Consider the following 12983-nt stretch of genomic DNA (forward strand, 5'->3'; position numbering starts at 1 on the left):
CTGCCTGAATATTGTTTAACAAACACTCATTAAACATCAGCTTTATGCCAGACTTTGTACCCCAGCTATGGAGCCAGTTCATTTTTTTGTTTGTTTTCTTTTGTTTTGTTTAATAGTAACTCGGATTCTTCACAGTTGCTTAAATGAAGAAAACAGAGAAAAAATCTCAGATCCAAGCCCCAAGCCGGGCAGTGGTGGCGCACGCCTTTAGTCCCAGCACTCGGGAGGCAGAGGCAGACGGTTTTCTGAGTTCAAGGCTAGCCTGGTCTACAGAGTGAGTTCCAGGACAGCCAGGGCTACACAGAGAAACCCTGTCTTGAAAAACAAACAAACAAAAAAACCCCTCAGATCCTAAAAGTATAATGTCTGTGTGTGAACTTAAAGAATTTTGTGTACTTGTATTTACCATTCCTTATGTTTAGACATGTGTAGATTCTGACTGTGAGAAGTAATGTGTCTTATGGTATTTTACTTCAAAGGATCGTGCAGAAAGAGCTGCTCGTTTTGCAAAGACAAAGGAAGCAGAGGCTGCCAAAGCTGCTGCCTTGCTGACCAAGCAGGCAGGAACGGAAGTCAAGAGAGAGTCTACAACGCGAGACAGAAGGTACTTCTTGCTTTATAAACTTCACCCTGAAATGGCTATGCATCTGGAACTACTTAGTTTTTATTTCTATTTTTTATTTTGAGGTAGAATCTCCCTATGTTGCCCTAGCTAACCTGAAACTCACTCTGTAGACTAGGCTGGCCTTCAACTAACAGAGATCCACCTGCTTCTGCCTCCAAACAGCTGGGTCTATAGACTTGCACCACCAAGCCCAGATCCTGGCTTATCTTTAGGAATCTTTTAATATTAGAAATTGCTAACGTTCATGAACAAGTATTATGTCTGGGTGTGGTGGGTGTATACCTTAATACCAACTCTTGGGAGGCAGGCAGATCTCTGTGAGGCTAACTTGACCTACATAGTGAGTTTCAGGGCTACATGATGAGACCCTGTCTGAAAAAATTACCTTTTTAAAATGTTGATTTCTCAGAAAGGCTAAAGAAATGGCTCAGAGGTTGGGAACACTTGCTGCTCTTGCAGGGGACATGAGTTCAGTTCCTTTCACCTACATCAGGTAGCTTAAAATCACCCTTAACTTTTTGTTCCAGAGGATCATACACCTACTTCTGGCTTCCAAGGTCACCTATACCTACCTATAGGCATGCAGTCACACAGACACACACATATACATAAATAAAAGTAAAATATAAATCTTTTAAAAAAGTAAAATTTCTTAGAAAATGCAACAAATATTTGCAACAAAAACTTAATAAAAATATGTCTGACACAGTACAAAATAGAAAAGATATTGAAAGAATTAAAACCTATATGGAAAAATGCTCTGATTATTCCTCAGAAGTCATATGCTCGTACTAGGTCTGGAAAATGGATTATCAATTATGAATGTTCACTATGCAATCATAAGGACTGGGATTTAGATCCCAGCACCGATATAACAAGCCAGGAGTCTACCAAATGTCTGTAACCCAGCTCCAAGAACAAGAGACTGCATTGCTAATGCTGGCTGACTTGTAGCCTAGCTGAGACAATGGAGATGCCAGGTTCAAAGGAATAGGTGGAGAGTGACAGAAGGAAATCCCTTGCCTTTTCCTGGCCTCTGCATAGATGCATGCACAAACATGTTTGCATATCCTCTCCACAGACACAAAAGGTTGTTTTGTTTTGTTTTGTTTCTGGTTTTAAATGTACGAGGGAACTTCCATGAAGTCCAGAAAGATGATGTTGGTTAAATGTCTTGATGCCACAGTTAAGGCAACTCACAGCCCTGGGAGCAAACTCAGTCCTCTGCAAGAGCAGTGGGTGCTCTTAACTGCTGAGCCATCTCTCCAATCCTGAGTTTTACAGAATTTTTAATCCTGAACTTCATAGGGATTGGAGAAAATACTAGAAAATATAAATTTGAGGTTATAAAAATCATTTGTGCCGGGCAGTGGTGGCACACACCTTTAATCCCAGCACTCGGGAGGCAGAAGCAGGCGGATTTCTGAGTTCGAGGCCAGCCTGGTCTACAGAGTGAGTTCCAGGACAGCCAAGGCTACACAGAGAAACCCTGTCTCGAAAAACCAAAAAAAAAAAAAAAAAAATCATTTGTATAGCTCAGCAATGATAAGATAATCCACCTCTTATATGGGGAATGGATTGGAATCTTTATTTCTCTAAAGATCTAATTCTTTAAAGGAAATTGTAATAAACAAGCCGGATGTTATGAATATGCCTATAAGTCAAATCTTTTTTTTTTTTGGTTTTTGGTTTTCTTTTTTCGAGTCAGGGTTTCTCTTTGTAGCCCTGGCTGTCCTAGAACTCGCTCTCTACACCACACTAGCCTCAGAGATCCACCTGCCTCTGTCACCTCAGTGCTGTTATTAGAGGCATACGCCACCACCTCCCAGATTGAATCAAGAACCTTGATTCTTGATTTTGGATGAATTTTGAAAACATAATGCTGTATGGAAGATCACATGTAATATGATTCTTTTAGATGAAAGGTCCCAACTAGGCAAATCAGTTCATTGTTGGCTGGAGCCTGAGAGAGAAATGGGAATAATCATTTAATTACTAATGGGCTCAGGGTGATTTTGAGAAGTGATGAAATATTCTACTATTAGTGTGATAGCTACATGGTTCTGTTTAGTGTGTGTGTGTGTGTGTGTGTGTGTGTTTTGTTTAAAGAAAGCAACTTTTTTTTTTTAACATTCATTTTGGGTCCAGGATGGAGGTTGTGTGTATATCGTGGAGTCTTATGATAATTCCTGAAAATAACAGCTTTTAGGAATTAGTTTTCTCCTTCCTCCATAGAGATAAGCACTTGACTGGGCTTAGGGCATCTCACCAGGCCCTTGTTTTGTTTTGAGACAAGGTTTTATTGAGTATGTAGCCTAGGCTTGCCTCTAACTTGTGATCTTCCTCTTTTAACTTCTCAAGTGATATGATTACAGGTTAACGGGTTGCATGTTGAGCCCTCTTTCCTGCCTAAAAAAGTACATTTTTACTCACAACTAAACTTTAGAAAGGAAGGAGGAAGGGAAGGAAGGAAGAAAACCACTTATGGGGATGGGAAAGCATGCCGTGGCGCATCTGTGGAGGTCAGATGACAAGCTTGAGCGAGTCAGCTCTCTTCTTCCATCATGGCAATCAGACCCATGATTGAGCTTGGGAACGAGTCCTGACGCACAGGCCCGTCTCACCAGCCCTTTGTCTGATAGTTGATGACACTGTTTGAGACTCTGTAGGTAAAGGGACTCTTCAGCTTGACTCTTCTCTTTTCTCATAGCACCATTGCAAGAATTCAGTTCCGGCTGCCTGATGGTTCTTCCTTTACAAACCAGTTTCCTTCTGATGCTCCTCTAGAAGAAGCGAGGCAGTTTGCTGCACAGGTAAGTTTATAAAGATAGTTGTGTGGTTAGTGAAGCTTTGCAGAAGTTTCAAAGCAGAACTTGAAGGATATAGATAAGTTTTGACTTAGCTCCAGAATAACAGGAGACAGCCCTGAGATGGAAGGCTTTCTGGCTTGTATTATACGTGATCACAGTATACAGCCCTCTCAGGAAAGTTCTACTATCATGCTTAGCAAGAGGAATGAGAAGCAAGCGGTCTCCCAGATGTCAGAGCTGAGAATTTGTCTGTCCTAGAAAGGAAAGGTTTCTCTTTGTTTTCTGAAGGGTGATTAGTTTTCTATTGGTTAAACAGAAGATCAGGAATTTACTTCAAAAGTGTGGGATTGGGCTGGTAGGATGGCTCAGTGGGTAAGAGCACCCGACTGCTCTTCCGAAGGTCCAGAGTTCAAATCCCAGCAACCACATGGTGGCTCACAACCATCCGCAACGAGATCTGGTGCCCTCTTCTGGAATGTCTGAAGACAGCTACAGTGTACTTACATATAATAATAAATAAATAAATCTTAAAAAAAAAAAAAAAGTGTGGGATTACTCAAAAATCTAAGTGATGTGAAATTTGATAACATAGGAAGTAAGACAGGAGTTGTTTCCAGTACTTTTTTTTTTCTTTTAGTCCTGACTCAAATGGATTCCAAGTATAAATCCTCCTTTGAGAGCTAAGCTCTTTGTGTGTACCAGAATTTTTCTCATAACTTCAAGATTAAAATTAGAAAGTTGGGACAATGGGTTTAGACCTTTTCACCAAACTGCTCCTCAAAGTAGTCTTTTCATCATGTTGAGTCACAAGGGAACATGTCGTAAGAATTGCGGAGCCCACCCCAGATGGTGCTTCATTGCTCTGTTGTCCGGAGGACCCCACAAGCCTTGCTTTACTACAGCTGCTGCAAGTACATGGGAGACTGTGTGGGAAAAGAGCTCTGCTGCGCACCGGCTGGATTGCTCAGTGGTTAAAAGTATTGCTGCCAAGCCTAACAACCTTAGTTAGGTCCCAGGGCCCTCTGACCCCCACATATGTGTCACAGTGTGCACCCCCCAGCCTCCCACACAGTACTGAAAAACAAGCAACAAAGTGGTAGCTGTGCCTTTAAATCTAGCTGCAGTTGGGGCCTTTGCTAGTTTGGAAACCAGCCTAGTGACTCACCAACACATACTTGAATTGTTACCAGTATTTCTTATTGAAAATCTAGAGTGGCCCAGCCTACACATTGACGTGTCTCCAAATATGTTTAAAAATGATAATAACCATTCATTCCCTTAGTACATAGGCAAACACCATTTCACCATATTCTATGGATACCATTTTTCCTATTTTATTTTTATTTATGACTTTATTTATGGGTGTTGTGTGAATGTGTCATGTGTGTGTTGAGAACAACTTTCAGGGGTTGGTTCTCTTCTTTCTTTTTTGTTGCGGCCTGCCCGCAGTCCACAACACGAACGGTTCAACTGAGAATGGCAGTTCAGGCTGAAAAGAGAGGAATCTAGACGGGGCGGAAGAAAAGAATGGAGCCAGGACAACAAGTTCTGATCAAGGCTCAATTTTACTAATTTCAGACACTCAGTTTATAAAGGAAGGGGGAGGGAACCCAATTTCCCGCCAAGTAACTCAGGGTCCAGTAGCAGGACGAACACGTGTGTGCCTCCAGGCAGCAAAGGCAGGTTCCAGCAGTGGGCGTGGCAGGACGAATGAGCCGGTAGCTCCACCCTTGAGCAGGCAGGTTCCAGGCTGGGGGGAAGGGAGGCCACATTTCCCCCCATTAGATAACAAAACAAAAATAAAAAAGGGGGTGGCCTGAGGCAGAAAAATTATCTATGTTCAATAGTTTTGCCTGAGTTTTTTAGGGCTAAAGAAAAAACCTGTTTCCGTGGGATTCCCTAACTTTTCTAATGGTAAACTGTATCTGGCTAAGACTGTCTTTAAAGCACTGACTGAATAGCAGCGCTGGGCTGTAGGCTCTGACTTTATAATGCTAATTAGTGCTGAATAGGTAGCTACCTGTTTGCATTTTAAGTAGGGCGTTGGAACCCTGGCTGAGTTTAACTAAACAATTTTAGAATAACACTGAGCTGAAAATTATCCGCAATTTTGGGTGAAAGGCAGGGGAACAGGGAGAAGGGGGTAAGACTGGCTGGCTCCTAGTACAAGGCCAGTTGGCTTTTTTATTTATTTATTTTTTTTTTTTGGGTGGGAGGCAGTGAAGGGCTTGCTCTTACGACAGCAAGGTCTCCAACCTCTCTCCCCCCATTAATTAAGTTTAAATAGGCAATGCTTAACAGAGGTGATCAAATGATTCTTTTCATCCATAGATGAGTGGGCCTTTAACCTTGACTTGGGTGGACATTGACCTGATTCCTCCTGTGAGCATTGTAATAACTCACATCTGTGGCTCTTGGTATCTTTTGGGGAGGGGAGGCAGAGCCTTAAGTATTTTTGGTTTTTAGCTGGAATCGGATACCAACCTCCTTCAAATCAGGTGTGTCGCACAGGGAACTCAGAAACGGTCAAACTGGACCTTCCCTCCGCAGTAATCTCCTGCGCCAAGCGGTACCCATACTGTATTCATATGATTATGAATCAGTAGCGCAATTCTGAGTTATTGCGAGGTCTCTATATGAGACTTGTCAACCTCAGATTTAGCAAGGCCTAGACAAGAATTATGTCAGTATTAACATCACTAATTTTGGTTAAAATAGGAGCTGAAAGTCTTTCCTCTTCATCCCTGTTATTCCCAGTAGCCTGAGGAACTAAGGACACCTTGCAGTAACAGCAAGGGTGAAAAGCCAGAGGCCAGCTAAGGGACTAAGCCCATCTCTATCAAAATAAGAACTAATCTTTGTAAATATATATGAAATTTCTACTTCCCTAGCTCTCCTGGTAAATCTAGATCTTATCTTAGACTGAAAAGCCACATGCTGGGATGTCCTTGGAAGGGAGATTAGCAGTACCACCTGTTTGCTCGTAGGGGCGGAGAACCGGAGAATGTAGATTGACCTGCTTGAGAGAAGGAAGAATTCTAAACAATGAGAGTGTAGCAATGTAAATTTTCTGTTCGGAGAAGTCAAGGTACTTTATTTAGATGCAAATTGTAAAGCTAAAGTTAATCTCCGGCCTCTTGTAGGGGAATTGGCTCAGAGGAAAACAGTTTTTCTGAGAGCTTCCACTCCCAGCACAAGAGGAATTTTAGTCTTTAGAATGATACTTACGAGAAGAGACAGAATCTGTGTTTACCTGACGAATTAATCTCTCTGGTAGCCACCGTGCTTCATCTTCATCTCGTGAAAAAACACAAACCGAGCCTCTTCCCCAGATTAGAACTGGATCTGGACCCTTCCATTTATTAGTCAGGGCGTCCTTCCATTTTACCAATGCATAAGAATTAGAAGTAACTGGGTGCCAGTGGCGTTCCGCTGCAGACTGACCTTTAATGTCAGTTTGCAAAAAGTTTAGGACAAATAAGGTAAACGCAAGATGAGCCTTTGGTGACCTTGGGGGATATGCTCTGAATTAACTTTCCTAGGTAATTTAGAATATAGGAATCTCTAATAATTGAACTGAATATTAGACCAGTCTAAGATTGAGTTAGAATGGCTGGTCACACTGAAGAAGAGTGAAAAATCATTATGACTCTATTAAATGACTAATTTTACTAAGTCTGAATATACAGTCTCTGATGTACTATTGCCATAAAGTTAAAAGGCTAGAAGTTAGTCTAAACTGGAAAAATGACAAGCAAAGATTTAAGGTAAACTTCCCTTGAGAAGCATTAGTTAATAAAATAATTTCCACTTAGGAAACAATATATACTGAAAGATTAAAACTTTTGGCTTCTTGTAAAGAAGCAGAAACAATAAACTTTTTTCTTACATAATGTAAAGCTATATTAGCCATACGTAGAGGCAAAATTTTCTAGTGATTACCAGTTTACTAGAAGCAAAAATCTTTGAATTTAAGCATTATTTTAAACATCTGAATAGATCTGTAACACTGTTAAAAAGAAATTTTCTTGAACACAGGGAAAAACTTTTTTAGGCATTGTTTGCAAAACAAAAGAAAGGGCAACAAGCAGCTCTGGGACTGCCCAGAGCCCTGTATTGACTCAAAGGTAAAATACTTTTTAATCTGAGCATTAATCTTAAATTTGCAATCAAACTGCAAGCTGCAGTCAATGGAACAATGGCAGTTTTAACCATAATTTTTAAGTTTTTGTGCAAGGTTAGGATAATACCTACAACTTTGGGAAAGCAAAACCTATGTTTAAAACAATTTATCACTGTTAAAATCAATATTAGAAGCATTACTATCATATTACAAAGTTTGGATATCAATTAATACCTATGAATACCTATTAAAGCAAGCTTTAACGCTTTAATAAAGAGGCATTGCTTTATATCTTATCTTAAATTTTACTATTTAGGATAGAAACCACATTAATCATTATCTAAACTAGAAATATCTTAAGAGACTCAGCCTCTGAAGCTTAATCTCAAACTCTAACTCGCTTCAGGGCCTCACCAACTTTCTCCCAGGTTCCACAATCTATCGTTTCTTCTTCTTTGAACCATGGACAACAGCTATCTATCTTATCTAAAAGATTTTTGACTTTGAACCCTTCCTTCTTCCACCTAAGCAGTTTTCTAAAAATCTGCGGCACACCGCCTGTCTCCGTATCTAGTTCCAATTAACGAACTGCTGACCCCAAGCAGAAACAGTGTTGGGTCAGCACTGGTTCAAACTTGATTCGTATCCTACCGCATCCTCAGCAACACTTTACAAAACTGAAATTTTTTAGGCTAGCGCTAGCATGTGTACCTGTCCGTTGCTCCGATGCTCCTCCGATACGAAGATCCTTTCCTTTCTTGTGGAGCTCCACACAGCAGTCGTTTCTCTTAGCATCCCTCTGCCATTCTTCAGGTCCCAGTTCTGGCGCCAACTGTTGCGGCCTGCCCGCAGTCCACAACACGAATGGTTCAACTGAGAATGGCAGTTCAGGCTGAAAAGAGAGGAATCTAGACGGGGCGGAAGAAAAGAATGGAGCCAGGACAACAAGTTCTGATCAAGGCTCAATTTTACTAATTTCAGACACTCAGTTTATAAAGGAAGGGGGAGGGAACCCAATTTCCCGCCAAGTAACTCAGGGTCCAGTAGCAGGACGAACACGTGTGTGCCTCCAGGCAGCAAAGGCAGGTTCCAGCAGTGGGCGTGGCAGGACGAATGAGCCGGTAGCTCCACCCTTGAGCAGGCAGGTTCCAGGCTGGGGGGAAGGGAGGCCACACTTTTTGTTTTTTTTGTTTGTTTGTTTTTCGAGACAGGGTTTCTCTATGTAGCCCTGGCTGTCCTGGAACTCACTTTGTAGACCAGGCTGGCCTCAAACTCAGAAATCCGCCTGCCTCTGCCTCACGAGTGCTGGGATTAAAGGCATGCGCCACCACTGCCTGACGGTCCTCTCCTTTCACAGTGGGTTCCAGACTCAAACTCAAGTCATCAGGCTTATGTGACAAATGGTTTTAGTCACTGAGTCATCTTATTGGTCCATTGTTTGATAGTTTGTTTTTCATTTTGCTTTTTATATCAAATACCACCTGTTCTTTTGTTTTTAGATTAGTGTACAAAATAATGAGCTTTAATTATGACACAGTGTCGTTCAGAACATTTTCAAGTTCACATCCACTAACCTTTCACTCTGTCACCCTCCTCTTCCCTGAGTCCTGCAGACTACCGTCTTTCCCTCACTAGTGCCCTTAGACTGTCTTGTCGTCATGCTTTGTGTATTTGGATCATTGTATACACTCATGTAGATCAATATCCAGGGCACACATACAAGAAGGCTGTAGTAGTTGTCTCATGTGCTCTATATGTTCTCCAGTTCCATCTACTTTTCCTATAAATAACATAATTTCTTTTTTTATTCTGTTGAATAAAATTTTATTAGTATATATACCACATTTTCTTGGTCTACTCATCATGATAAATAGCTCCGCTGATTTTATTTTGACCACTGAGAATAGAACAGGATCATCTGCTACTTTTAGGTGCTAATGTCTCTATCACATTTGGGGTTTGTCGTTGTCGTCATCGTTCTGAAAGCCAGGCATTGTGCATAGTTCTTAGTTCCCAGCACTTGGGAGGGAGGCAGGGTCTAGTGAGTCTCTGTCTGTCTCTCGGAGCCAGCCTGGCCTGAGAGTGTGGGATTTAAACTAGAAATCATAGATCTTTCACTGTTTCTTAATGAATGTAAATACAGAGTACAGTCGCACCATAGAGGAGCTTTAATAGGACAAGTGCCTTTTTAAAAGTCTGTACAGTGTCTTAGTTTATGTGGGAAGTGGGAGAGCCGTGTGCAGCCCATGGCACGTGTGTGAGGTCAGTTCTCCCTGGCTGGCCCACAGGAGGGACATTTTTCCCCCATAGCCCTCCACTTACTTGCAACAGCTGTAAAGCAAGGCATCAGTTGGCCTGGAGAGATGGCTCAGGGGTTAAGAGCACTGACTGCTCTTCCAGAGGTCCTGAGTTCAATTCCCAGCAACCACTTGGTGGCTTACAACCACCTGTAATGGGATCTGATGTCCTCTTCTGGTGTGTGTCTAAAGACAACTACAGTGTACTCATATAAATAAAAATAAATAAATCTTAAAAAAAAAAAAAATAAAGCAAGGCAGTGGTCATTTTTTAGATGCTAACATTTTTTAAACCATTTGGATTTGGTATTTCTCAACTACTTTTTGGAACACGGTTTTTCTAAGTGGTTTTAAATTTATGTCTAATTGAATTTTGTAAATTAAGATAATTTTAATTGTAACAATTATTTTAGAGTCTAAAACAATGCATCTTGGTAGTACCTTATTTGTTAAAGACAACTTTGTAAGATTTACAATTCACTGCTCTGTTTCAGACTGTGGGCAACACCTATGGTAATTTTTCACTAGCCACCATGTTTCCCAGAAGAGAATTCACCAGAGAAGACTATAAGAGGAAGCTGCTGGATCTGGAGCTCGCCCCCAGCGCCTCTGTGGTGCTGCTGCCAGTATGCATACAGTTCTGGGTTCTGCCCTGTGGGTTTTCTGTCTGTTCTATTCTTGGTCACTTCTTAGAATTTGAAGAAGAGAAAAGGCTGTGTGCAATTAAAGTAACAAAGTAGTCAAAATTAGATCAATTTATAGTACATCTATTTATTCTGTGCTTTATAAACTTATAGTGCTAATGTTTTGTGAGGCTTTGAAATTTCAACTGTTTTCTATGCAAAAAAATTAACAGAAGAAAACAAATATTGAGTTGTTTCATCTGTACACTGTTAGCTTATGACTGTACTGTCTACCACATTGTAAATATATAACATAAAAATAACATGTAATTCTTTAACTATAGCTTGTAGTTTTTGAGACAAGGTCTTACATGGTGTCTAAAAGCTCACTATGTAGACTAGCCTGGCCTTGGACTTAAAGAGATCCACCTGCCTCTACCTCCCAAGTTCTGATACTAAAGGCGTGCATGCCACCACACCCAATAAGTATAGCATTTTCATCTCCTCTGGAGAAAAGAGACTTAGCAAGCTAAGATATTGCCAAGGTCTCCCTGAAGGGTCAGCTGGGTCTTCATGTCATGTTCACTAGGATTTTCCCTGCTCTAGCCTACAGCTGCTACCACACTGCAAACAGCCCAGCAATCGGGATTTCATGGTGTTCACCAGATTTTATTACCAGTTTACTATTTTTTTTTTCAGATTTAACTATATGAGTACACTGTAGCTGTCTTCAGACACAGCAGAAGAGGGCATCAGATTTCATTACAGATGGTTGTGAGCCACCATGTTGTTGCTGAGAATTGAACCCCGGTCCTCTGCAAGAGCAGTCAGTGCTCAGAACCACTGAGCCATCTCTCCAGCCCCAAGTTTACTATTTCTTAACAACAGCTGGTTCACAGTTGCAGAAATGCCTTGACAATTGGAGTGTGCTGCTCTCTTAGAGGACACAGGTTCAGTTCCCAGCACACACATAGCAACTCACAGCTGTCCAGGTCGAGGGGATTTGCTGTCCTCTTCTAATCTGCCTGGGCACCAAGCATACACTTAGTACACATTTATAACATTCAGGCAAAAACATTAATACACATAGAAGAAAACTAATTTTTTTTTTTTTAAGTTGGTTCAGCCAGGTGTGGTGAGGTGCTGGATAAATGGCTCATCAGTTAAGAACACTTGCTGCGGGCCAGAGAGATGGCTCAGCGGTTAAGAGCCCAGACTGCTCTACCGAAGAGCCTGAGTTCAAATCTCAGCAACCACATGGTGGCTCACAACCATCCGTAATGTGATCAGATGCCCTCTTCTCAGGTGTCTGAAGACACCTATAGTGTCCTGACATATAATAAAGAAATAAATCTTTAAAAAAAAAAAACACACGAAAAAAAACACTTGCTGTTTTTGCAGAGGACCCAGCTTTAGTTCCTAGTTCCAACATGTGCCTCACAGCTGTCTGTAACTTCAGTTCCAGGTGATACATGTGATGTACATACATACAGTCATGTACACACATACACATAAAAGTATTTGTTTAAAAGTAAAAACAGCTGAGCATGATGGTGCATGCCTTTAACCCAGTGCATGGGAGGCCGAGGCGGGCAGATAATGCAGATATTTGTGAGTTCCAGGGCAGTTTGATCTACAGAGTGAGTTCCAGGATGGCCAGAGCTACATAGTGAGACCCTGCCTCAATAAAAATAAATAGTAAAAACAGCTCTAGAAGCCCCATAAGTTCATGGGCACTTGGGAAGAAGTAAAAGGTGATCATTTTTACTTCCTTGGCTTTGTTTCCAGATAAAAGGAGCATCTAAGAGCTAAATGGGATTCAACTGTACTGATGGAATCTTTACTCCTTTGTTAATTTTTCATCTCTTTTTTTCTAGGCAGGCCGGCCGGCCACATCCATTGTCCACGCTTCTAGCGGAGACATTTGGACATTACTGGGGACGGTGCTTTACCCATTCCTGGCCATATGGAGATTAATTAGCAATTTTTTATTTAGCAATCCTCCTCCTGCACAGACTTCAGCAAGAGCCACATCCACAGAGCCTTCAAACTCTGCATCATCCAGCAAGTCAGAGAAAAGGTCTGTGTTCTTGTTGTCTCATTGCAAAATACACAAGTCACATACAGTGGTTTCCTTAATCCTTGTTGCTAGTAAAGCAACTTTGCCTCTTTTCCCCCATTCACTGAACACTCTTTATTCCATAATTACCAATACACACACCCTGCCCCCAGGTATGTAGTATTTCTTGCTAGCCATGATTTTTGTTGTTTTTGAGATGAGATCCCAGTGTTACCCTGGGTAGACTCAAACTTAGATCTTTCTACTTTTGCTTCCCAAGTGCTGGATTAAAGACTTATGCCACCACACTGGGGTTGGGGTGGGAGGGAGATGGATATGATACCATGAGTTTAGCCTGGTTGGGAATACAGAAGATCATGAGTTTGAATCCTTTCTAGGCTATATAGTGAAACTCTGAGCCAAAAGGAAAATGCAAAATACGAAAA

At 41.3% G+C, this 12983-nt stretch overlaps 1 protein-coding gene across 2 annotated transcripts in view; it reads left to right on the forward strand.

Moving 5' to 3' along the window:
• Ubxn4 (UBX domain protein 4) overlaps positions 1 to 12983 on the forward strand; it is a 38816-nt gene that overhangs the window by 22231 nt on the left and 3602 nt on the right. For both annotated transcript variants that reach the window (XM_029477786.2, XM_021159713.3), the window contains exons 9-12: positions 480 to 604; positions 3336 to 3438; positions 10350 to 10481; positions 12356 to 12558. In XM_029477786.2, the coding sequence (XP_029333646.1) occupies positions 480 to 604; positions 3336 to 3438; positions 10350 to 10481; positions 12356 to 12558 (563 nt within the window). The remainder of the gene's footprint in view (positions 1 to 479; positions 605 to 3335; positions 3439 to 10349; positions 10482 to 12355; positions 12559 to 12983) is intronic.

Source organism: Mus caroli, unplaced genomic scaffold (assembly GCF_978045245.1).
Source record: "Mus caroli unplaced genomic scaffold, Mus_caroli_1 scaffold_1, whole genome shotgun sequence".
NCBI lineage: Eukaryota > Metazoa > Chordata > Mammalia > Rodentia > Muridae > Mus > Mus caroli.